We start from the raw sequence: 27,710 nt of genomic DNA, 5'->3' as shown, positions 1-27,710 counted from the left end.
ACGAACCACGTTCATCACACAGCAAAAACATTTTCAAAACTGGATTCTTTATTTCCTCACCGGCATTGCGTTATAATTAAACGAAAGCTCAAGGCTTTGATAATAACTTTCAGTCTGTAGTAACAATAAAAGGAACAGAGCTGCCAGCCATTGAAGACCAATAGAAACGCACTGGAGTATCAGCACAGCAAGTCTGGAATTATAGTCAAACAAAAGAGCACATATCTGTAACCACGAAAACGTTTTTGCTGAGATGAACGGGAAAGTAGTCTTTTTGTTAATCATCCAAGGACTTCTTACAGTCTGAGCAAATTATGCCATTTATAGAACCCCAGACTCTGTCAGGACAGCGGTGACAAGGAACGTTAGATAGACACCAATCAGATACACACCATATGGCCTCTTGACCTGGAACTTCAAGGCTGTCATGGCAATAACGGTAGAGAGAAGACTGGTCGCAAGTGTCGTGAACAGGATGGTCACCATTCTCGAGTACTGCAGCTGAAATACGAACAAGGAAAAATTTGTTAATCTCAAATAGGATGTACATAAATTTAGAGAAAACTTCTCTGGCTTGACAGAATTAGGATGTGCTGATCCTGACCAGCGTTACCATAATTAGATTAGATGAATTCATGTCAATACCAAGATGGTAGAAGGAATGAACTAAGACGTGTTACTCTTTATCGACCAATATCCTGGGTCCACACTGCATGTTTAGCAAGGCTCCAGGCAAAAGAGTGAGCAATGCATTTTCCGCTGAGGTCAAGCTGTTGGATCTCCAATTCTTTTCTGTTAACATATCAATTTCAAGGAGTAACATAACTTCCTTAAAGGACTGACAAATTTCAAAGTGTTTAATAAACATGATTATTTATGATTTGAGTAACTTCACATATGATTTATTTCATTTTCACTTAAATACGAATAGATATATATTAAGCTTCAGAACCTCCATCAATATTAATTCGGGAATTGTGGGGCAGTACCATATGCATCAACATCGAGCCATGATGAAGAGGTTGAAGAAATGTACAGCGGAATTGAGACTTCTGGATGCACTGAAAACTCACTACAGCATATAAATGGGAATGTCAGCAATGAACACTTTTTTTCAAGAAAAGGGTGGACATGGAAGAGCCCAAATGGATTAACAAGTAATGAAATTGACTTCATCCTCACTAACATAAGATATATTGTGAACGATGTTACCGTTGGTAGTGATCACAGAATAGAAAGATGCATACTTGATGTAACAAAAGAAAGGAAAAAAACTGAGTCAAGTAAATAATACGAAGGTCTGATAACAAACAGAATTACCTGAGCTTTCAGGACCAAGATATCGACGAGGAACACACCTTTCTGAAAGTGATAAAGCCCAAGAAACCTATAAATATGAAGGAAAAATTTGTCATGATGAACCGAAGACGACAAATGAAGAGCAAGATAAACAATGACTATACTGAGATACGATTTAGTACAAGCATTAAGGGAAAACAAAGTACTTAAATCAGCAGTCATGAGCAGTAATACTGTGCTTATAAAGTATTATATAAGATATGGGTTACAAATTAACAACACATACGCCATACTCAATATCCTTCCTGATGAAGTTACTGTAGAGTTGTTCAAATTAGGGGAAAGGCATATGACACAAAAAACTAGCAAGACTGTTCGTAAAATACATTAAGAAACGCGTGGAATAATGCAATCATAATTTTGCTGCATAAGAAAAGAGATAAATTGGAAATTATAGACCAATTGGCTTGTTAGACACAAGGGTCATTATTAACAAATTAGAAAGAATACTTGATGAGAATCAACCGAAAGGATAGGATTCTCTCAACTATGGGTCACCTTCACGTTATATCACAGCTAATGCATATAAAACGCCATTATGCTGGCACTTGACTCCAAACAGCATAAGGCACAGACATCCCATAGATTGATTTTGAACAAAATATATGAGAATGCTACCTCCTTTATTAGACTAGACAAATACAGTAACAAGGAGACGCAATATCTCCGAAGTTGTTTACTGCTGCCCTTAAAGAAGTTTCAGAAAAGTGGACTGGTCGCAGGAAGAAGTCCACGTGAATGGAGAGTACCTAAACCAATTCCAGATGACATTGTACCATGATCCCGAAGAATTAGAGGAAAATCTTAATCAACTATGCAGAGTTGGTAAGGATTTCGGACTGAAGATGAAAAGTAATGATAGAGGGATAATCATTGAAAAGCTGGAAGTCAAAAGAACAATAAATTTCGAATGTGTCACATAAAGGTAAACTGCATGTTGACAGATCGACCATATTTAGCAGTCAGAGCCTTGAATCCCGGTCTACTCAAAGAGCATGTGCTACTGCACTCCCGCTCGTGATCACTGAGGAGCAACATCCCAATTTGTCTTAAACGTAAAATAATAAACCAATGTATCCCCACTATGACTTATGGAAATGAAACTTGGGCACTCCTCAAAAGAATCTGAAAACGTTACAGAATGGAACGAGTTATATTAGGGATTAGGCAGCAAACTCAAGTAAAGGACATTGTTATCAAAACTGAAATGGACATGGGCAGGACACATAGCTCGAAGACATGATGAACTAAGAAAATACTAGAATGATTAGCCCAAGAACTAAAAGAACCTGGGAAAAATAACAACGGAGATGGCAGATGAAATTCAAGAGTTCGTGGGCAGTAAATGGCTGGCCAAAAAAAAACCAAGGGTCCAGTATTGTTTGACGTGTGCAATTCATAGTTCCTCTTTTCCTGGCCATAGAATTTGGATGGAAAAAAGATCGCGCTCTTGCTGCTAGTAGTGTTAACCTAAATCGGTGACCAGCCATTTAATAATTTAAACGACTCTCTGCAGACTAACAAGCTTTTCTTCATAAATAACTTCTCTTTCCTCCAGTAATTCGCATTGCCTCTTGAGTTAACATTACAACAGATACAATGATATACATATTTATAAAATTTTCTGCTTATACTCCGAATGACCACACGGTCGCTGGTAGAAAAGAGCGTAGTTAACTTAAATATTCCTTGAACCATGTCGGTTTATCCATCTCCAATCCAGTTGTTGTCTAACACAGCATTTTTCAAACTTTCTTTTGTAAATAAAAATCTTTAAAACAGTAATATATAATATTCAGAACTGTATAGGACACATGTTCCATTTAATTTGTATACAAATTAAATTAAAAAATAAACGGAACATGTGCCCTATACAGTTCTGAATATTACATATTACTGTTTTAAAGATTGTTAATATATCTCAACAACCCTCATAATAGACTTCTTTCATTCAAAACAAATTATAAAGAATTGCAAAATAATCTCTCTCTTTCAAAATTTCATGGAATCCCATGCTCAAACGTAATGAAGAAAACAAAAACACATTTTTTCTTAACTGACAGTTTAGGAAAATGGCTCGTACAGATATATTTTATTTTTGAAAAATTAAAAACATGTTAACCTTCGGAATCAGGTCTGACAAATACCTTTCACGACAACTTTCTTGTAGGTTATTATTTTTTTTTTATAACTTAGCGCTTTCATCACCTCTCCCAATCTTACTCGTGCTGCAAGAAGCAAGTTCTATTTACTTATTGAAAAAGGCTTGTCTTTTATTCTCCGTTGATTAGCAAAATTAGAATATCGAAGCTTTTGTTGATAAAGTTTTAGCCCGATGTCTTTATTCAACCACTAATGAAGTGACAACACTTTTGGTTATTGGTAATCTCGCACGAGGAACCCGTCGCGCTACTTTCATTCAGACATCTGTTGCAATATAATGGAAGAGTTCGAGATTCACGTATTCAGTTTTGGAAACACAAGAAATGTTGACAACATTCTGATTATTTTCAAAATTAAAACGACACACCAAATGCGAAGAGATGTCGTTGGCATATTTCGATCTCGAAGTCCAAATTCACCACGAGCGCCTTCCTGAAGACAAATCAGAGATTCTATTGAGAGGAAAGTGGAGCCTGCTTCTCCGTCATTAAACGGTCTTCCCCCTATTATGGCACAGTGTGCTACTGCAAGAGGATCTAGAAAAGTTGGGCTGAGAAGCAGTAACCCAAGAGAAACGTACCAACTGCGTGGTACTACACTCATTGAGGTGGAGAAGGAAAAAGACCTGTGGGGAATCGTTCAGTCAGATATGGAATTTTGTCAATGATATATAGGAATTTTGCTAGCAGAGACAAGGAGGTGATTATCCCTTTGTATAAGACAATGCGCTACTCCTTGAGTACTGCATACAGGTCTGGAGGCCTCATTTTAGGAAAGGTGTAGAGAAAAGGGGTGCTCTTACCAAGAAAGGCTTAAGTTCTGGAGACTAGGCATCTGCGAGATGATCTGATGAGGCGTATAGGGCCTTGAATGGGTTGAGCAGGCACAATTCTGATGGGATTCTTCCTCTTGCTCAGGTTACGAACCTAAGGGGGCATAAATTCAAATTGAGGAAAGACAGGTATAGAATAGATACCTGTATATCGTTGATAGCTTAAATAAATTCAAGGAGGAACTGGACAAACGTTTAGAGGCTGTGTGAATTTTGTTTTCGGCTGATGCTACATAAGCTTGCCTTCTTGCATCTACTTCTATTATCCTGTCTGTAGTTGGGCATCCAGCGAACCACAACATTTTCTGCTATCACTTTTCCATTTGTGGATCTCTGTGATTTCTTTCTCTTTTCTAAAGCTCAGATCGAAGGTAAAACATCACTATAAACACAATGAGATTACTTGAGCGTCTATCCGAAAGAACGGTTCCAGGCTGCTCAACTGCTAGGAATGCAAATTCTATTTCTGCGTTATTAAACCATTCTCAGAACTTTGATAGGTCCTTGTATTACAAACGCAAATATATTTCGAAGGAAAATACCACGTGGTCTTTTTCTTCTTCTAAATATACAGAAACATTTATTTTATGAATGATACTTCACATGAGTAACAAATAAAAGGAGTACTTTCAATCGCAATTCTGGGCTAGGATAGCATGATTCATACTGAAATTAAGTCAGAAAAAAATAAATGGATTTCCAACAAAAATTAAAGTAGATCTTATTATAAAAAAAAAATCTAATAAAAGAGCTCTAGAAGATTACATCCTTTAAGACCTCAAAATTCTTACCTTTATTTCTCCATCAGCAACATCGCCCAGCAGCTGTATCATCGATGGAATGCCCACTCCCAAAAGGAGAGATGGAACAAGTTAAGGATGATTGCTTAATGAAAATTAAACTGCACACACAACATCAGAAACAAATTTATAAAGTTAGAATTAAACAGCTGCCTACTACTTTTCTTTAATCATTAATTCGTGAGTATCAGTTTAACGCTATTTATATGCTTAGCGGCTCTCAATTGACTCGTTCTTTACCTATCCAGTACTCGAACTGAAAACATTAACAGCCAATATCTGGCAAACAAAAATAAAATTAAATATTTTTTGTTAAAAGGTGTATCCAACACTGCAGAAATTGGCCGCCATGATTAGTTACGATCGTACTTGGACTTTAGACAATATATATTTCTTTGCTTGGTGTAATGTACACACTACATTGATAATTATTTATTCAAGTGTATATAGAAATACTATACAGTTACATGAATTGTGTGTAACACATTTACAATTGCAAATAAAATATGGTAAAAAATGAATACCAACATAGAAACCGGAACTCTACTCTTGATTATAATTTAGTAGAAATAGTAGGTACATTTTGAAAGAAAAACGTTATTTTAGCGCAGCAAGGATCCAAATGAAATATGGGGTGTTTCGTGCCGATTACTTAGTTCTTTGTGAATGTTCTCAACCGAAAGATGATCAAAGCACGAGATGCTTCTTTATTGCCGCTGGCAATATTTGTAGTTTGGCCACTGGAAACAGTTTTTAATGTGTCATATAATTATGAAAAGGACTAAACGAATAAGTCCCAAATTTTTACTGAGTGAATACAAAACTTCAGAATGTCTGAAATTGTGAGAAAATAATTCAAAAGGATACTGAGAAAGGGGGATCCGAAACAGGCTGCAATTCCCATCCTTGGAAAGCCTTTCCTGGCCACAGCGAGATTGGAGAGGAAATCTGAATTAAGAATATTCAATATCTGTTATCCAAAGCAAAAAAAAAAAAAAAAGTATTAGGAATACGTCTTCTCCTCCTCCTCATAAAAATTTACAGACTTACCCAAAAGACAGTTGCCCCAGGCAAGAATGGTTAATCCTATGATGGTGTCGCTGAGATTGAAGACGACTCCCACGGCCTATACGAAATGCAAAACATAATGTTTTATGCAGATTTCTTAAAGGTTTTCCAGTATAACAACAAATAAGAGGTTTCTATGGTATACTTATACTAGTGGTAACTGCCTGTTTTCGCGCCTTCGTTGCTGCTAAGGCACAGAAAATCAAAGGCCACATTCTCAATAGTAGCACGCGATATTGCCGAATCAGACCAATAAACACCCATTGTACATAGCAGAGGTCAGCATGACTAGTTATGCGTATTAATTGTTTACAATCTTAATGCTGCATAATGTCACCACAACTGGTACACAACCTAACCTAATCCACATTTCAAATAAGGCTAGCTAAATTAGGTTACAATAACATTTGAAATCCTCGAAGAATAAGAAACACACATTAGTATTGGCAAATGATGCAAAAAAACAACAAAATCTTCCGTTTTACCTATTCATTCCCTCCAATAGTTTGTCTAGTTCTTCCACAACAGGAGATGGAAGTTTGTTCCAGTAAACAACTACCCACTGGCTAAAGGCAAACTTCCGCACATCTATTCTGCAACCGTCCTTCCTCAATTTGAATTTGTGCCCCCTCAAACTGTGTTCTGAGCAAGAGGTAGAATCCCATAGCATTGAGCTTGCTCAATCCATTTAAAGCTTTTAGACCTCCATCAGATCACCTCGCAGGTGTCTAGTCTTCAGAGACTAGCAATTTGCCGAACTGAAGCCTTTCTTGGTAAGAGGACCCCTTCATTCCGCTCACTAATCTCGTTGCAGTGCTCACGATGTGGCCTGTCCATTGCCTTATACAATGGGATAATCACCTTCTTATCCCTGCTCGCAAAATTCCTATATATCATTGACAAAACACCATGAGCTGTTGTGGCAGCCTGCCTGCATTGCTCAGAGAACTTCATATCCGATTGCACAATTACCCTAGCTCTTTTTCATTTTCCACTACCCTGAGTGGAGAAACAAAAGCACTGATTGTCGATCAGCCATCATGCTAAAAATATTCTCATATAAACTAAAGCTGGGAAGATGAGCCGCTATCAGTGGTAGGAGTATGCAAAATCTGAAATAAAGTCTGTTGCCCAATAGTTTATTACTTTGAAAAGTAAACGAGAAGCTGGGGTTTTTTTTTTTTTTTTTGTTTTTTTCACGTCCCGCGCGACAAAAGTAATGTAGACACCACACATCATGGTTTCTAAACCTGAGAATGACTTCCAAAATTCATAAAAAAAATTATCCCTCGAATGACATGATTAATGTATTCCTGGAAATCGTCGCATATCCCGATAATTTTTTTCTCATGGATTTAATAATAGGGCAACATTTTAAATCGGTCTTGTTTCTTCATAATAATGTTTTAGGAGAATTTTAAGCCTACGAATAAGGGCTTTTTTTCAACCTGTTTGTCATGAACATATTGTAGTGGCAGTGCGACTACAGAAAATTATAAATGGTTTAGATCCAAACACGACATACAGTTTCTTTATACTGGTGATTAAATTCTCATTAAAAATTGATTTCTTTCAGGTAGCTGCCGTAAGATATTGTAGAACGCAGAATCAGAAGACTGGCCGATCTCACCTCTTCATTCTAATACAGAATTTGAACATTTCACCAATCATACGTGAATTCGTAGAAACAAATTCATTCAGAATGGAGCTTGACTAACAATGGAGCATCCAATTAGATTCTAGTGCTAAACGATCGTGAAGTTTCTCACTGTTGCCATATATGGCAACAGTGAGAAACTTCACTTGGCAACAATTGCCAAGGTTTCTGAGAATTTAAATTTCATGTAGATGGCATTCTTTCGTCAGACTACTCCTGACGACTCAGTAATCTTAAGTTCATTACAATGTTGCATTAATGAACTGGGATAAACATTTTCCCCATCTATCTCCGTATTCTCGTCATTTGGACTCTTGAACACTGATTTATCTTCAAAATTCTCCCTGGATTCTACAACAGAACATCTATTTGCGAAGCAAAGTTCGGTACCAATTTGCATGAATTCGATGGACATTAGCTGCCAACAAAAGAAAACATTTTGATAAAAAACCATAAAATTTACCTGCAACAACACCACAATCTCATTGGCGATAATGTAGATCCACGTAACAGCAACAGCGAATCCCAGGTAAGAGAAGAGAGTATAATACCTTGGCGGTTTCTCTGCTGAAGACTTAATATAAACAGCAGCAGCCCCACAGAGAGAGACTCCCAACACTAGCACTATTAAGGGCAACTTGCCTCCAATCAGCAAAAAAGAATCTGCAAAGAAAACGGAGCAAAATTAAATTCACTGTCGCGCAAAATGTTAATTACTTATAATTCCTTCTAGGATATCTACGGACATGACATTCAATCTGCATATGCTTAAGTGATTGTTAGTATCGCAGAAATAGATTAATTAAAATGGGAAACCTAAATCCTCACTAAAATAACTAATTTACGTCATAGCTTTGATTGATACAGGATTAGGAGCAATTCACTTTGCTTTCGAAGTAATGCTAGAGCCACGTTTAATTAAGATATTAAATGAACGCTCCAAAGGAAAGGCCTTTTAGTCTCCGAAGATATTATATTAACACTCGTCCTTGCCAAATTCAAGTACACCAGCCTAACAAAAGTCATGGGATGACTACAATATATGCATATATTTTGGCCTATAAAGGGATCGGCGATTAGCCAGGAATTCATTTAAAACGTGCACGCGGAAAGAGCGAACAGTTTCACAATTGTACGTGATAATCTTTTTTTCCCTGGTGGCATACAACACCCCACCACCTTTTTACTAGAAATCAATAGAAAAATCTTTCATGACTTTTGTAGGACAGTGTTCTGGAAACCTTTCTCATAAACTATTTTTCGATTTCGCGAATGAAACGAAGTGCAGATGATCAGACTGTCTCGTACACGTAACTGCTACGTTAGTCTAGACATGCCAGCAAAAAAGGACAGCAAGATCAGAGCTACGAGAAAGAAAACTAAATATTGTTTACAACAACTTGCCACAATTATGTTAGCAGATTCTTCAGCTATCTTATATAAAACGAACATTACAAATTTCTGTATTGAAGAGTTACCCGATTCATTTTCTAGATTCTTCAAACGAGGCTTCTCGTTTAACAATCCATTCTACAGCATTATACAGGGAACCGGATCATTTGATGTCTACTCAGATGTGCCTTTCCAGCCGATGCTTTTGTAAACATCCATTTTTCATCTCACACTGGAGAACATCCTAAATCTATTTTAGACTTTTCCGATATTGCAAACTTTGAATTTATTATTTAATTAAATTAATAAACCCCATAAACACAACCCACTACATTAGAACAAAGTGGAATACTTACTGCCGCTAACAACTGTCAGGAACACGGGGCCTGTGACGCAGTGGATGGTATTCAGCAGGCGGCACCAGTTGCGTTTCTTACTTCGAAAATCTACGACTGGCGTTGTGATAATGAGCAAGAAAGATACAGGGCTCTGTAAGGGAGGAAAAAAGCGCTACTTTATTCTTCAAGAGATGCAGTTTGATTATCCAGTCTTCCGCATAATTCGGCAAATATTTCTGCGCAAACTAATCAGTTCTCCATAATATAATTTTAAGAAAATACTCGAACTCACCTTGCAGATGTCCAAAGCATTTTCCCACCACCTCTGGGTCTTCCATTCCTTGATGTCGACTGGAGATAATTTATACAGAAATTCCACCCAAGTTGGCAACTGTTCCTCGTCGCATTCTTCTTTCTTCTGTTTCGTGCACTCTGTCTCATCTGCAGTGTCCACCAGAACGCACACACTGTCTGCGGAGAAGGAATATTTCTTTGATAAATACTTTAAGTAAATACAGTAACTGTAACATTGCCTGAAAACAATTCTGGCTAAAATGAAAAACCATTCGTTCCGGGCGAAAACACTCTACTACTTTCTCCTAACTAACTGGGTATCGAAGTACTCTGCAAAGGTTATTCCAGTGCATAATCGGACTTAAAATTCCCGACTTCATATTTCAGTATAAGTGAATAGTTTATAACTGTTCCACAGGAATAACTAGTAAGCTGTACGCTGATATCAAGGTATTAAAAGGGGCTATGAAGATCGCCAATATGCTGAAGGATTGCAATGAAAAAACACCTACGAGGCAGATGGATTCAGTTCACTGGAAGCCTTCTACACTCAAATGGTATTGAAATATGATCATAAGACAGTGGGCATCCCTGAATGTAGGAAATGGCGTGAATTGCTGTGATGCACGCAGAACGTTCCAAACTTGCTGTATCAAGTTCATATGAAGGCAGCTCTCAATCCCACAAATACTCGATGGGCGAGGCTGTCTTCTGTGTTTGGGGCCTACGAAAAAACAAAGACCAGAAGGGGGAAAAAATAGAATTCAACGATTTTATTACAGATTTCGGTGATAAAGTGTTTCTTCGGCTTTTTCTGTTAAAAAAATCATTAACAGCGCCATTAAAGTTCGCATTGTGGGTTATTTAATATACTGTACTAAGAAATGAAGAGTATCCAGGGCCTACAAACGCCAAAAAAAAATTGTTGATTGGGGGGGGGGATTCAGATTTGGAATGATGGGTAACACCTTAAGAATACTCCGAAAACCATCCACACATGACGTGTCCGGCTATGCCATTGTAGCTGTGGGAAAACAGGCACATTGACAGCAATACTTGATCTCGTTTAATATTCTTTGCGATGTCCATTGTCAGCTTCCTGCAAAAGAAGTTGTGGGTTTTCATCCTATTTCACTTTTATTTACACTGGTGTGCAAAACTTAAGGATCGGTCTGGTTTTCACGTGTAGCTTCTCATAGGAGTGGCCTGGATATGGGAAAAGCATACCAAAGGAACCTCGTGAGGTACAGAAATGATGAAGGAAACAAAACGATACAGAGGGACTTTATTCAAAAATGACAACATAGCACTGGCTGCCATGATACGGATGCATCACTACCAAAGATGGAACAAAGGGAAGAGGTGATCCTCAGTAGGAGATATGGCCACCTATAATGTCGACGTAGGCTTTGCACCGCCTGTCCATACTTAGAACAATGTTGATAAGTTCTTGCGGTAACATCGTCCATTTCTCTGTCAGCGCCATCTTCAGCTGGTGAACGTTTTCTGAATATGGACGTGCCGCTAGGCGTTTCCCTAGAGCATCCCATTGGTGTTCGATGGGATTTAGATCGACGGAACGGGCATGCTAATCCGAACAATGTCCTCACTTTCCAAAAGCATATCAAAAGCTGCAGTACGATGGGGTGTGGCGTTATCATCCATAAACACGAACTCGGGGCCAATGACACCTCGGAACAGACGCACATGGGGTAGGATTACCTCAGTACAGTAGCGTGCACCGGTTACGGTATCGCCTTCCAGTAACTGGAGTTGTGTACGTCCATCCAAGATAAGGCCTCCCCAGACGAGAACACCTCGACCGCCATATTGATCCCTTTCAGTGATGTTTGCGGGGTGATACCGTGTGCCAACCTCTCGGCAGATTAACTGACGACACTGAATCTACTCTCATCAGTAAAGAGTACCTTACCCAATTGCGCTGCTGTCCAGTCCTTGTGTTCGATGCACCACTGTAAACGGTGTCAAAGGGACACAGCGTACTGGCCGTCGGGCAAACAGTCCACCTTTGTGGAGTCTCCTGGCCACAGTCAACCGCATTATCCTGCGTCCTGTGCTCCTGGTGTCGGTCCCTCTTGGTCTGTAGGAGGATATAGCGGTCATCATTGGGCGTTGTTTTTCGTGGACGACCACCACAACTGGTCCTTCGAACAGCTGTACCTGTCGTTCTGAAGGCCGACCACGCTATGGGCGATACCGAACTCTGCAGCCGCACTTCGAGCTTCCCAATTATTCGACCCCAGGTAAAGTCATCCAGATGTTGTCTACTGGCCATTTCGTTGTCTGTAGCACATGTATGAAACCAATCGAACGTCTGTAACAATCGTGCTCACCATTCGGTAATTTGCACATAACTTCTACTTTTATCTGTTTATGTGAGTCCTCTCATCACGATTCAAATTTATGCATGTGCACCAGCTTTCTACTGAACAGCCACAGGCTGTTTCGTTTGATTTTGTGGTTGAAACCTTTAGAAATAGTGTTGGTCCTTAAGTTTTGCACACCAGTGTATTAATTACCTATCCAATTGCCACGCTCTCATCAACACACAAATCACAGTTTCTTGGTGGTGCAGGGTTAAGTGCATAGAGTCAAACTGAACGCTTGGTGCTTTCTCATTCTTGATACGATTACTAGTTGCATGATAGCATGTAGAAATGTATATTCACTGCATGCTGATGCCAAGAATAATAGCTCTGCTCGTTCTTCCGTTTGAAGATTAGCCACTTCCTCCTGTGCCTTGGCCTTGCCCTATATTGCTACTCTTACTCCAAGGACTAATATAAACATCTTTTTTTACTATGTCAGCTGCCTAGAGGCAAAGATCTCATATTCTAATTGGTGAAATCAAGACGCGCAGGTTCATTATCCTATTAGCGGGGGGGGGGAGATACAAAACGTTATTCTTGTTAGTATTAGGTATCCAAACAGGCCAAAATAGTTGCAAAAAAGGACCTTTTATTTTAAAGTGTGCTTAAAATGTAATATATATAAGTAGAATCATCTTTATCCTGCATGATAACCGCGATCTTCACGGGCATACTTCAGGTAGATGCCGGCCGAATCTGTTGGAATGAGCGAAAAGAACAACAAATTAGATGAAGGAGGGTTGTTAAGAAAAACCGTGCTACCTCGCCTGAGACCGACTAACTCAGCCACGTTGTGAAAAAGGCCCATAAAAATTTCTCGCGTCATTGACGGGATTCGAACTACGGTCTTTTCCACCGGGTGTGGGGAGGCCGGCGATTATACCAACTGTGCTACCCACAAGAGCGGGGGTGGATACAAAACGTTATTCTTGTTAGTATTAGCAGCGGTAAATGACGCAAGGAAGAAGGTTTATAGTGCATCAGCAAAAAAAAAAAAAAAAACTCCAGACCTAATCTTTCCATCCTTTCTAATAATATGTCTAATTCTTCCTTAAAATTATTCAAACTACCCACTTCAACACACCAGCTGGAAGTTTGTTCAAACAATCAACGACTCTCTGGTCTTTCTTACCAAAGAAGGGTTGCAGTACTGCAATTGTAGTGGCTGGTGACCTGACATGTGCGTGGTGATCTTATTGAAGAAGATAAATAAACTAAATGCTGATGACATCTTCACTGTTTTTCAGACGACATGCACACGAGGATGAGAAAAAATGTATCAAGATCGATGCACACAAATCTTTGACCATATTGGATTGTTGGAATAAACTTCCATCTAGCATTATGGGGCGTTTTCTACTACAGGCTGCGCATCATTATTTTGAAAGAAGGATTTGTCTTTAACTTAACAGTAACGCCAGTGGCCAGCTGCATGAAGATATAGTTAAGATTTAAAATTTTGGTTTAATATGAAATGACTACGTTTAGGTAAATACTTGGTATAATCTGTAATTCCTGATGCTATATACTGGGAAAATATCCTCTTTCAGAAGGTACTTAAATTTTCCCCCAACTGTGTGGTAAAATTTCAAAATAATTCAATGTACGTGCAAAGGATCATCAGGAATATGTTGAAGACGATTCTGCCGATAAGCTCTGAGACATTAAGATATTTTTAAAATAGAACTACAGACAGATTAAAGAAACTAATTTCTAAACCGCACGTTTAAGAAAAACATCCCAGTGCTGTTATCAGAAGGAAACGCAATTCTCAAAAAAGGTTCCTTTGATATTCTTAACATGGACTCATCTTTGGGAAAATGGCAATATAAATAACGGTAATCCTCTATAAGATCTTGAAGAAAAATCTTTGCCTTTGAGTAAGCACTCTTCCCAAGTGAAATTGGCACGGCGGCACTTGGCGTCCTCTCCTGAGAAGTTCATTTATTAACCACCCTTGGCATGCCATAGAATACGGAAAAATGTTAATTAAAAGAGAATCTTCACGGGATTTTTGTTTCATTCATTTTTTCTGAAACACGCGAATTGTTTCGGAAAACGGAATTTTTGTTAAATTGGCTTCAATTAGTAAAGCATTCTACTCTATTAATTGTAACAAACTTTAAAAAAATTCGAGGGAAATGAAAAGGCGTGGAGAGCGAGAGCTTCAGTTTAATAATGAGAGCGAATTCATTTCGGCAACACTAAGAGGAAAATCTATTCCAGTGAAGACCTAATCATTTATCAACTTCGCATACGCAGTTATTCAAACGTTCCATTCTGATTTTGGCCCCGAATTTTCTACAAATGCATTTAAAACATCCTGTATATTGCACCTCGGAAATTCAGTTGGTTTAAGGAAACTAATCTGATTCCTGTCCTCACAAAAAATAAAATAAAACAATCCTGACGTTTTGAAACTCTTGGATCACGGAGTTTGATGGTTTCTGCGCAGAAGCAACAAAAGGTATCGAACTAAACTTGTATTGAGATGAGGCAGCAGGGATTTTCGTTCGGCTTAATTTATACATAGCATATAACGATTTTTTTAGTGGCCAATTACCTAGTACGTGGAGGCCCAATGATAACATAAGAAGAACACTAATTAGCCATTTCAATAAAATCTAAAGGACTTCATTTGTTATTTTCAAACTCATTGTTTGTTAGAGAAATTAATATTACGAAAACTTAAAGCGTAGAACTGATAATAAATAGAGTGATATTTGACTTCCAAGTCTTTAAAAAAAATTATTTATTTTCTTACCATATGACTGAGCATCGCTGGTAATTGGGATGGAAAAAATTCCATCGTCCACGGAAGTGGTGGAAACACAATCATCACTCTCCCACTCATCGTTCAGGAAGAAAAACGCTAAAATAGAAAAAAGTGGTTCACTCAAAATTATTCAGAGAATTAAAGAGCAATGTCTTAAAAAAATTCAGTATAAATTAAAAAAATAATCCCCGACATCGTACGAGTAGGTTGGTTGGAATGCAAGAACTATTTCACTCATAAAGCAGTTTCTCAATATAGCATGAATTATTTACACAAGACAATTTTTTTTTCTCCAAAGCGAATTCTAAAAAAAATTTCAATGTCTACAGTTGGATTTCTTTTCCATTTGTGAGTTACGAGCACCTAGAAATAAATTATATAGATGCAGATGCTTGTAATTCACATGTGATTAAAGACAGAGGGCAATTTTCATCTTTAAAAACTGTTTTCTTTTCTTTTTTTTTCACAATTCGGATGTTTGATCACTTCAGTTTGTGAAGCAACCGAATTCGGGAAGATAAAAATCCCATTTTTTTTGGAAGACACTTCAATTTTTAAAACCACCCTGATGTCCAAGTCGTTGCAAAAAAGGGAGGCTGACAAGCAGGACCGTACAAAGGTACTTGGGGACTCTAATGCAAAAGGGGTTAAGGGGCTTCGTTTATTTATGTTGAAACTTTGGGGGCCCTGTGATGCGGCGGATCCCCCATTTGCACAGCACTGCTGACAAGACTTCCCGAATTATGCGTATTCAGCCTTTTAATTATGAATGCTTGATAATAAATGTAGATGAAGAAGTTTTTATAACTCGAAATAACTGAACTGCAAGCCCTACCTTGCTGATATTGGATTACAACTCAACAACCAAAAAAATTGTTCAGATGATACTTACAAACAAGAAAAATAATTTTAAAATCTTCGTTAACTATTTATTGGTTAAAAATTGATTAATTTCGACTCTTTGATCAGCCAAGAATCTTTTAAACTTCACTGAGAGCTATATCAAAATTATACATGGTTAATCAACAGCTGAATAATTTTAAGGTAGTCGTTATCCGTTTCAAAATAAATTACATTATCCAGAACAGTCGGCACACGGATTGCATCTTATAAGAACGACTGCGGCCAACAAAAGTGGACAGTTCCTCGACTCAAGCGAATGCAATATCCTGCGTAGCTTTCGACAAATCCGAGTAGTCAAGCGAAAGAGTACAGCAGCATAGAGGTATTCGAGTTGACCTAAATACGGTTAAGGTTCGTATACATTGTGGAATTGATTAACTGTAAACTCCTCCGCCAGTGCTATTACTCATTAATGGCCGGCCTAATCCTATTCTGGAAGACTACACAGGGCTTATTGAGGTGCCATAAGGCATTTTCATCTCCTTTTTTCGTTTCAGCAAACGGACTGTTGCTCAACTACGAAAGTACTGTGTTTTGCGAAGTGTTAGCTGGATTCATATAATTAATTTGAAGACGTATCGCGTGTAACTGCGTAGAGTAACTTGACTACTCGGCTGTAGTTTATACTGTACTCAGAAAACGCATCGCATTCAGTACTGTAAAAAGGTTGTATTCACATTTATACATTGTAAATATATAACCATTTTTCCACCTGCTCATCCTATGAATAAACTGATTTTAATAATAAATAAAATTAATATACGGTCCTCGTCTCAGTTCCCCTCAGAGGTGGTAAAATATTAGCTACCTTCGCCCGAAAAGCATTAACTTTCAATTACACCACGAATGTTATTGGGCAATAAAAAAAACAACTGCTATAAAATGATTTCGTACAGTTTCTGCGAAATAAGGAAATGTAAATAACTAAAGTGGGCTGGGTACATGCAGTTTCAAAGAAATTCTTATTACTTTGATAGAATCGCTTAAAAAAACAAGGAAAAATAGTTGAATACAATTAAAGGAGGAAAACTTTCTGGATTGCAAAAGACTTCATCGTATTTTTTTTAAAATGCAAATCTGTAATTTATTAACCACAGCGACAGACTTTTTCTTTTCTTTTTTTTATGAAAAAGCCCCAAACACGAAAGGTATCAAAACCTAGAGTACTTAGTACCGTGCATGGAGATGGGTGGGGGGGGGGGGGGGAACTGCCGGAAACTTTGCATTGGAGACTAAACATGGGTTTCACCACTTCAAGCTTCCAATAAGCAAAGTGGTGGTATTGCACCGGTTGATGACAATCATCTGCCACGTAGTCTTAGTATTACATTATAGTAATATACATAATTTTCTAAACACGTAGTTCTCGGGGTTGATGATAAAGCATCAACTGTTCCTTGCAGGAAAACTGGTAAAACTTACTGAAGTTTCTCTCGGAATTTTAATATTTCATTACATATTATTTATATCTTTCGCTGTTTAAGTTTTTCAGGGTTTCCCAGTTAATTTTCATACAGGAATGTTATCCTGCTAGGCTCTTCTGTAATAAATCCAAATATACCATCTTCTCACCTAGAGTACAAACAGCCCTCCATTGCGGGGCATGTTCTCGTCGCACACTCATTCCGTAAAATTCCTAGGAGTGGTAATGTACGAAAACCTAACGTATAAGGAACAAATCCAGCAATTGCGTTCAAGAACATTACGGGTTTTCTGAGGTATGAAACTTGATCTCTGCGGAGCGCACAACAAGGAAAGAGTCAGAAAATATCTCCTCTACTATTTTAGTTCTATCAGTTATGGTATTGAAGTTTGGTTGGCTGCTCCTCTGGCCCCACACGTTTAAATTTAAACGTATCAAATTAACTGCGATCCCCAGTTTTTGACTTTTCTAACTTCAGCGTCCTCCTACGGTTTTTTTTAAAGGCCCTAGCCACTGAAATCTCAGGAAACTAGGTAGAGTTAAAATTTAAAACTCCTGGGTACCTGGTCTGTTTCCACGGGGCCAAGTGTGGGCCCCAGCAGGGATTTAGCAGCTAAATGGCCAGATGAACAACTTCTAAATCTCTGACCTTCCCAGCGAATTGGTTCACCCACAATGAAAGCAACACGGAGATGGGAGAAGCCCCTGGTGCCGTTAGACCCTAACGGCACCAGGGGCTTCTCCTGGAATTTATAATAAACACTGGAATATTTCTATTCCAATGTTTTTTATAAATTTCGATACACTAGAAATAGATACTTAAAAGAAGATGAAGTTTATGAATATTTACAAAACCATCAGTTCTATTTATATACTCCGAATTATTTCGGCCAATCTTTGCGTTTCAAAGACGCTGACTCCTAATCAGAATATCTCACGTACCTATGAGATTCTGTAAGTGTTTTCGCCTCATCCAAATGCCAGTTACAAGGCTCGAAACTGAAAACGAAAATGGGTGTCCTTCATAGTTATTAAACATGCTGTATCCCAGTGTGGGAACAGGGACACATACTAGACCATTCTGAAAGACTGGCCAAGACACACTTAGTGAGCTGCCATCCATTAAACGGATGACATGTCACAAAGCTACAGAATAAACAGAAAAGAATCTAAAGGTGAATCTTATAGTGTCCCATAAGGTTCACCTCATTTTAAAAATATTTAAGCGTCTATTAAGAAATGGGTACCTCGTAACATGCATTTATTTCATTATTTGACAGCATATGTTATAGAGGAACAATTTGTGCACTGGTTTGTAGTATGCCATTACATCTACGACTGATTGGATTTCAACATACGCTCTTGAATTGGAAGATTAAACTGAACGGTTTGGAAAAAAGTTACAAACACTTCTACTACCTAACTGATAAACAATCCCGAATTTTTTCAGTCAAATGGAGAATTGCCAAGGCGGTTCGAATTCTTTATTCGGTTCATCAAGGATATTTCTTGCCCAAGATGTTTCATCTGGACAAAGAAATATCCAATTCATCAGCATTCCTCTCGATCACTCGGTTAGAAGTATACGAGGATTGTGGACACCGTAATTTTACCTGATTTAATACCATCGAACAGTCAATGAAACAGAATATACGTGAGCGTTAGGTCATGTCTTAACCTAGATGCTCTATAGGACTACAGCGAAGAAAGTTGCATATGAGTTAAAGAGACTTGAAAAACCAAAGATGAAATAATCAATATGACTTAAATATCGTGAAACAATGTGAGATTTTGTTGTTTCGACAAGCATATCAGTAAACAGTGGAGAAACCTAGAAGCAGAGAGAGATATAAACAATAAGTGCGTGACGTGTGTTTGTGCACGACATTTGAAGTGAAATATCGATTCAACATCAAATGAACAGTCTGGCAAGTCTCACTATGTTTCCTTCTTATTCAGTCCTTAGAAGGTGTAAATATCAATTTTATGCAGCTGTTCTCACCTTGTGGCATATAAACTACTTGTGTGGCAAAGTTGTTCAGAAAAATATTCAAAAGTTTCTTCCTCTTGTCCTAAACAATGCAATGGGATGGGATATTGATTTTCTGTCTTCTCACGTTTTCCGTACAAAGTATGAAAGCACATTTGTGTGGAAAATAACGCCAGGAAGAGATATTATAACTTAATATTTATTATTATCTGTTTATTCCACAAAAGGAACCACCCCGAGACGGCTAAGTGCCAGGAGGGCGCTTAGTACATATACTGTACTGAACACGTAGACTCGTCCCCAAATATTATTTACACATTAATAATTCTTTATATACATTATGCAAATCACATATTTATAAATCAATAATTCCATATACAGAAATTATTAATTATATATTTTCTGATAATATTGGTCAATGTAACTCTTGCACATACCTTAAGAGTTCTTATCTGTTACCCCAACTGGACGTATTATCTAGATGTTCTGGGGGCAAAGACGTTTCACGTGAGCGGGTAGCTAATATCAGGGAAGAGAGCCTAAAAAACTTCAAGGGTTGTGTTAGGGTTGTTAAATATACAAGAACAGTAAATCTTAATTGTTTATACAGTAACGTTAGAAGTGTCGTCAATAAAATGAGCGAATTCGAACTGCTGGTTAAAACAAGTAACGCGGACATAATAGGGCTTACAGAGACGTGGTGCCACCCGGAAATTGGGGATGATGAGTTTCACTACGGCTTGTATAATGTATTTAGGAAGGATAGGTTAGATAGAAGGGGGTGGTGGGGTAATGCTTCTTATCAGAAGCAGCCTGAGTGCGACGATAGCTTTCCCGGATTGAGACATTTCACATGCTAGTATAGAGTCTGTATGGTTGTTGTTGTTATTTGGTTTTAAGGAGCATTAGCAACTAAGGCCATATTGCTCCGGGATATGCGGTGGTCATTCCCTGACCTTTCTGCATCCTCCGGATTTGGTGGTCACGGGCTTGAACCCCGGTCTAATCAAGAAGCGTGCGCTACGCACTGCTGCTCCTGCCCACCTGGCTACAGAGGCGCCAGTCTGTATGGTGTGAGATAGTTGGAAACAAAGGTATAATGCGAGTAGGAGTAATCTACAGACCAGGTGATTGTGAAGATTATGACAAAAGCCTCTACATGCAAATGGAATGGGCAAGTAAGCGTCAATGCCTTATTATGGGTGATTTCAATTTGCCTCTAATTGATTGGAGTAAATGGGAAGGAAACTTGACATGGGGAACAAAATTTTTAAATCAACTAGATGACTCTTATTTGTATCAACATGTCAGGGAAAGTACTAGACAAAAGAATATCCCAGACCTCATCATCACACATGAATCAGATGACATAACAGGGCTGACAGTAGAAGAACCAGTAGCAGGAAGTGATCACGGAGTTCTACGGTGGATGATGACGAGAGAGGTAGCAGAAGTAAAAGGCAAAGGAATGGGTTTTAATTTCAGAAAAGGAAATTACGATGCCTTAAGGTACTACATGGCCTCTATTAACTGGGTAGATATCGCGCTGAGAATGAATACAATTGAACTGTGGTACGCTTTTAAAACATTAATCACAGATGCCTTGAATGCGTATATACCATTAAAGAAATACTCCATGAGGAGGGTTCCAAGTTGGATGAATAGTGAAGTTGCCGCATTACTTGAGCAGAAAAAGGTGGCATGATTTGATTTGATTTTGGTAGTTGTTGGCGCATCGGCTTCTGTGGCCATATTGCACCTCCCAAGGTTTTTGCAGTACTCTGATCCAAGCCCGAGGCGAGAATCGAACCCGCGACCTTTGGGTTGCCGGGCAGGTACTTTACCCACTCGGCTAGCCCGGTCGGCTAGGTGGCATGGAAAGGTTACAGAGCAATAAAAAGTACTGAAGCCTATAACAGCTACAAGATGATCTGTAATAGAGCCACAGAAAAGGTTCGACAGGCAAAGGCAGTTTATGAGAAATCACTAGCAAACAGAGCAAAGAGGGGGGATAAAGAATTCTTCACATATATAAATGCCAAGAAGAGTAGGACAAACCAGATCAGACCTTTACGTAAGGGAAAGGGGATAGTAATAAATACACCAGCTGCCGTTGCAGATGAACTCAACAGTTATTTTGCATCGATATTTACAAATGAAAAGCCTTTTGTGGCAATGGGATATTGTGGGAGCGAAGTTAAAAAATATGTAATTAATGATATTGAAATTTCGCAAGATTATTTAATGAAAAAACTTTCGAGCCTACAGACCAGTAAGGCTCCTGGAGTTGATGGAATATACCCTATAATCTTAAGAGAGGCGGCAAGCGAGTGCATTGAACCATTGAGGCTAATTATGCGAGCATCACTAGACTCTGGGGAGATTCCCTTGGATTGGAAAAGTGCAAATGTATCTCCCATACATAAGGGTGGCTCTAAAAGTGAAGTTGGAAATTATCGATCTGTCAGTCTGACTTCAGTAGTAGGGAAAATCATGGAGGCAATGATCAAGGGTGGAATTCAGGATCATTTGGATCGAATTGATATTCTCAAGGATACTCAGCATGGTTTTGTAAAGGGAAAATCATGTTTAACAAATCTGGTTCGCTATTTCGAAAGGGTCACTCACGAGCTGGATTTAGGGAATAATTTCGACATTGTTTATTTAGATTTCAGCAAAGCTTTTGACTCAGTCCCACATGAGCGGTTGCTTTATAAGCTGGAACAGGTTGGAATTACTGGGAAAATCCTTAGATGGATAGAAGGATGGCTTCAGGGCAGGAGGCAGAGGGTTGTGATAAATGGCTATTCCTCAGATTGGGTTGATGTAAGAAGTGGGGTTCCCCAAGGATCAGTATTAGGACCACTGTTGTTTTTAATTTACATAAACGACATTGATGAAGGGATAGAGGGCGTGATGTCTAAATTTGCAGATGATGTTAAAATTGGTAGAGTAGTTAATGATCATTGTCAAGCTGAGCTTCTTCAGAGAGACCTAGATAGACTTCAGGAAAGGTCAGAAAAATGGCAGCTGTGCTTTAATCCAACAAAGTGTAAGGTATTACACCTGGGAAACAGTAATCCCAAAAAAACGTATTCACTTGGTGGAGTTCAACTAAACCCAGTACTGGAGGAAAGGGACTTGGGTGTTACGATACCGTCAGACATGAAATTCTCTGAGCATTGTAAACTGGTTGCAAGGAAGGCCCATGGTGTCCTATCGATGATCTATCGAACTTTTGCAAGTAGAGATAGGGATGATAATCCCATTATATAAGGCTTATGTTAGACCACACTTGGAATACTGTGTTCAGGTATGGAGACCGCACCTAAAGAAAGACATCGAGCTTCTTGAAAGGGTGCAAAGAAGGGTAACTCGCCTGGTGAGATCGGTAAAAGGGCGTCCTTATGAAGAAAGACTTCGAATATGTGGGTTGCAGAGTTTGGAAACTAGACACCTTAGAGGAGATTTGATTGAGGTGTTTAAGGCTCTGAGAGGCATCAGTAAAATGAATGAGGACAAAATTTTCAAGATTATAAATGATGCTAGAACTAGGGGACATAAATTCAAGTTACGGGGGAAATGTTTAGATTGGACTGCAGGAAGTTTTATTTTAGCCAGCGAGTTATAAATTACTGGAATAAGTTGCCTTCATGGGTGGTAGAGGCCGACAGTTTGGGGAAATTCAAAGGTCATCTGGATAGTACTTTCGGGTAAGGGAAGCGCATAGGATGATAGGTTTAATTTCCTTTTTATTTATTTTTTTTATTTATTTTTTGTTTTTATCATTGTTTTGTTCGGATTTTTTTTTTTTTTTTTTTTTTTTTTTGGCTGGTGCAGCATAAGCCATAGGCTTTCTTGCACCATGCGGCCGTTACTAATACTAAATACAATTGTTAGAGAAGGCATATTTTTCCAGTCAATGGCTTACCAAATATTATTTTTCTTAAAGTAGAATGACTTATGATATATGAAACAATTTTATTTGGTTGCGACTCTTTGGTATGTTCTACTACTACACTTCTACTTGAATTACGTTGTTTATAGTCTTCGGCATAACATGGCATCCAATGCTGTTCTTAAATTGCAGAATTATTAGTAGATGGAAAGGTCTTTGAACTTACAGCTGATTCATATTTCGGTAAATATATAAGAATTCTGGAAGATCTCTTTCCAGTATGTTGCATCCTCAGAGAGTTAAATATTTTACTGTATTTGAAGGAAAGCATCTTCGCAGGCTACCAAGATTGTTGAGGATTAGACGAAGATTTACTCCGCCGCAATGTCTAGCTGTGGTACGTCGTTTGGCTATAACATTATCCAGGACTGGCGTGTCCAATGTGCCTGTGAGCATTTGTGCAAGAGTGTTCCTGTTGATTTTCCCTAGCATCAGGGTGTGGTGCTAAGGTTTGAGCAGAGAATGGTCCTTGAGATAATAAAAGGGTCCAGTGCTTGATAGCAATAGCGATTCCGCTATAAAGTATATTCTGTTGCTATGTAACAAGCATTAAAAAGAAATGGGTTAGAAATCGCAGGTTTACTTAAATTCGGATTTCTTGTGGGCAAAAATAAAATGCACAGGACTCCGCAGATTTATCCATAAAATCTTAAAGCAAATTTTAACACCCAAATTCCGTACCTTATTTATTATATTTGTTAGAAATAAAAAAAATATATTCCTTTGGACAACTAATTAACATTACACGAGATATAACAGAAGACATCACATAAGAAGTAAAAGAAAACTGCGTAAAATTGTGTAGCCAAAAAAAATTTCATAATTAAAGCCGTGAAGATATTAAATATCTTCTGCGGGCGAAAGTGCAAGTTATGTTTAGCATCTTCCAGCTGGGAAAACAAACTAGCATGCTAGTTCCAGAAAACCAATACGCAGATTATGTAAAGTCTGAAGAAATTCTCATTGTCCAAGAAAGCTGGGCAAACAAACTAGCATGCTAGTTCCAGAAACCCAATACCCAGATTATATAAAGTCTGAAGAAATTCTCATTGTCCAAGAAAGCTTTAAGATGAAATTCTCTAACGACAAAAAAGGGGGGGGGGAAGACAAAGTCAAACGAGTGCTTAATAGTGATCATTAGTCAGTTAATATTTTCCTAACAATCCTTTTGCATCCATTCCTAATTGTCTTAACATATGTATGTAGTTAAGTACGGTATAAGAAGAAAACTTGACTGTACCTGTCAGAACAACGCCAGCAGCCTCTGGATTATCCTCTCTCTTTTTCGTTAGACCCACACGTTTCATTTCCTTCATTACTGCTTCTCCCTTAGCCTCTAAAATAAAACAAATGTGAATAAAAATCAAACACATCGATCCCAGTATCAATAAAATAAAGTAATTTTCAACGAAGAACCAAGGATATTAAGGGCAGAACAAAAAAAGTGGGAAATGCAGGGCTAGAGCTAAGTAACAAATATTTTGTTTGTTACTATCCAGAAGCAGGAAAATCTTGCTAACCACATAATACAGTACATCCACTATCTGATGGCCGTCCCGAATGGAGAAATTTCTAATAAATTGCGATATTGGTTTTTAAAAAAAAAATTATACTGACCACAAATTAATATGCGTTTAAAGGGCCTTTACCTGCACTAAACTCAAAGGAGTCTTATTTACATCAATACATCCTTTCAGCAACGCCAATAAGCCAATCTGTTAATCATCGTAGGGCAGCGAATTTGCTTGTTTTCATTGTAGATTCGAAATTCAAATCTAGTATGAAAACGAGTCATTTCCAATATTTATAAATTGTTCTGAATGCCGTAGTCCGAAGAAAGTACGATGTGCAATTTACGTTTTAAGAATATCAAGATATAACAGTATGTAGAGTAGCCTCCACATTCCATTCGCTCACTAAGACTATTATTAGCATTATTAAAATTATTTTGAGCGGTCTGCTGGAAGACTGCTTAAAATAATTAACTCGTTTTCCCATTTTACACTATACAAGTAGCAAAGTAAATAAAAAAGGAAAAGAAATTGAAAAGTCATGTACGATTAATCTGAAAACTATATAGTTGGCTTGTACTGAAAATAGGTTGAGAACCTATATTCCAAAGATATCTGAAATAAAGCAGCCAGGCGCTCTATTAACCATGCTTCGGGCCACCTCCGTTTTCAAACATTGAAATTTCGGTAAGCTTATCACAACTTTCGCCAATAATTTAATATACACGATCTTAACGGTCTCATCTCAACAATCTTTACAATTTTTAAATACATTTAAGGTTGGAAAAAAATGCTTTTGTATGTGCTAAAAGAGCAGAATTTCCCGCTGCTGTAAGGAAATCTAACCTAGCTTCATCGCTTATCGCCAAATAAAATTAAATGTTTGATAAGACCCGTCACTAACCTGCAGATTTTTCTGTGGCCTTGAGATGACGTTGATGAACAAACCTGCTGGAAACCACAACTACGATGTAGAGGACGTACAAAACCACAAACCCTGAAATGGGAAAAATTATTAATCATTATTACGCAGTTAGAAAGAAGAAAATTAAGAAATTTTCTCATTTGAAATAATTGCGTATTGTTGGAGATTGATGAATGTGCTAATTTAACTGGTGGAGTGCTAAAAAGAAAATATGAATACTTATAACCGATAATGTGAGAAATATTACGCCTTAACACAGAAATTTAAATCGGTACACTTCTTAATGGAAAACGCTCAAATTTTGAGTCCTGGTGGACATGAAGGTAAAACGTACTTTAATTTTTCACTTAAATTATATTATGATACCGAAAGAAGGTGGAATGGTAGCATAATTGCTTTGTCCTGTATAAAATTTAAAATTAATCATTTAATCGAGCATCTTTAGACCCTAACGACAAAATGCGAAAACAGTAAATAAAGCTGAAGAGGGAGACAATCATGTGTAACATCGATTACAGAAGTAAACTAGGATTACTTCAGACGAAGAAAAGCAACTAATATAAAAGTAATATGCATAACTCTGGTTTTCTTTATATCTTCATATACTCTTTTATATCCTTTTTTCAATATTTATTACTTCGAAGCCAGATGGATCTAGATTTAAAGTTATTGCAGTCATGACCCTTACCGTGAACAGCATTTCCTCCACTATAGTAATGGATTTTGTGGCAATTCATGGACTCTTCCCCCTCCAACGTATTTTCGTCTGACCACAGAATGTTGTTGAACGGATCACTAATCAATCCTCTTTCCATGATATCATGTGTTTAGCAAATTCCATCTGTCTATCACAACTTCAATTCATTCTTGGACCTAACGAGGTTTCCATGTTCGATAAAGCAGTTCCTTCTTTTAACACAATATTGACTGTCTCATGTTTCATTCCATTTTTTTCACAGCCTGTTGGATAGAGTTCTTGCCCCAGGAGGACAATGTTTGAACAGCTGCAACACTGTCATTTATTCCCGACGTTGAGAAAACTCGGGATTTCTTTTCATCATTGACCGACTTCATGGTCTTCATCTTCACGTGATAATTTTTAATGGTTTTAGGATCCATTACTGTATCTACATTCAACATATATCTCGCTCCTTCCTTTGTATTTCTAACTCAGACCCCCTCCAGCACCCCTGAATTCTTTAAATTGTTAGCAACCACGATTTTATATACATCTAAAATAAAAATACAGAATTATGAGCTCCCGTATATTGAACCTAAGCAAATTAACTTTTATCTAAGAGGGCTGGACTTTCTTTCGTTTATCAAAATTAGATGGAAAAAACCCAAATGAAGAGTGCTTGTTCGATTTTAAGATGCAACTGTTTATTCTTTTGAAAAACTATACAATGATTTCTATTTGCAGGTTTTGTTTATATGAAACTTGTGCTAAGGAAAAATAATTGGTTTATTTTGCGAAGTTGGCTTAATGCAATCAGTATTATGAACAAAATTAGCCAGCTACATTTATATAGTTTTCCAATTCTTTAAAAATCCTGCATTTTTAAATAATTGCTGTACTTTGTTTATTATGCCCTGATCAAGTCTCTTTGGGTCCATGGTATGGACTATGGTGACTGCCTGGCAGCTTATGCCTGTTACTTTTAGAGCTTTAGAAGTTAGAAATGGTACTTCCTTGGGTTAAGTTTTGTTATTTGGTTTTTAGGAGCATTAGCAACTAAGGCCATATTGCTCCGAGGATATTTGGTGGTCACGGGCTCGAACCCCGGTCTAATCAAGAAGCGTGTGCTACGCACTGCTGCTCCTGCCCACCTGGCTACAGAGGCGCCCTTGGGTTAGGAATTACTAAAATATAGACTAAGGTACCACAACGTATTTTTTTTTCTCGGTTGGGCAGCTTAAAGAATCTTTTT

The 27,710-nt window shown here is 37.9% G+C and overlaps 1 protein-coding gene across 1 annotated transcript in view; it reads right to left on the bottom strand.

The window, feature by feature from the left end:
- Nucleotides 1-321: 321 nt before the first annotated feature.
- The window catches only part of LOC150085831 (mitochondrial sodium/calcium exchanger protein-like), a 66,691-nt gene continuing 39,302 nt past the window's right edge, over nucleotides 322-27,710 (bottom strand). Inside the window, exons 7-17 of the mRNA XM_090374710.1 lie at nucleotides 25,763-25,851; nucleotides 23,190-23,216; nucleotides 17,545-17,608; nucleotides 15,058-15,165; nucleotides 9,902-10,080; nucleotides 9,628-9,760; nucleotides 8,343-8,542; nucleotides 6,205-6,280; nucleotides 6,022-6,102; nucleotides 5,146-5,216; nucleotides 322-501 (exon numbers count right to left, since the gene is read on the bottom strand). Coding sequence (XP_090230836.1) covers nucleotides 322-501; nucleotides 5,146-5,216; nucleotides 6,022-6,102; nucleotides 6,205-6,280; nucleotides 8,343-8,542; nucleotides 9,628-9,760; nucleotides 9,902-10,080; nucleotides 15,058-15,165; nucleotides 17,545-17,608; nucleotides 23,190-23,216; nucleotides 25,763-25,851 — 1,208 coding nt within the window. The remainder of the gene's footprint in view (nucleotides 502-5,145; nucleotides 5,217-6,021; nucleotides 6,103-6,204; nucleotides 6,281-8,342; nucleotides 8,543-9,627; nucleotides 9,761-9,901; nucleotides 10,081-15,057; nucleotides 15,166-17,544; nucleotides 17,609-23,189; nucleotides 23,217-25,762; nucleotides 25,852-27,710) is intronic.

The sequence above is a fragment of the Mastigoproctus giganteus genome, chromosome 5, assembly GCF_048544385.1.
Source record: "Mastigoproctus giganteus isolate SK-2022 chromosome 5, ASM4854438v1, whole genome shotgun sequence".
In the NCBI taxonomy this organism is placed as follows: domain Eukaryota; kingdom Metazoa; phylum Arthropoda; class Arachnida; order Uropygi; family Thelyphonidae; genus Mastigoproctus; species Mastigoproctus giganteus.
The sequence above is the reverse complement of the archived record's forward strand: the minus strand, read 5'-3'. Positions and strand labels throughout refer to the sequence as shown.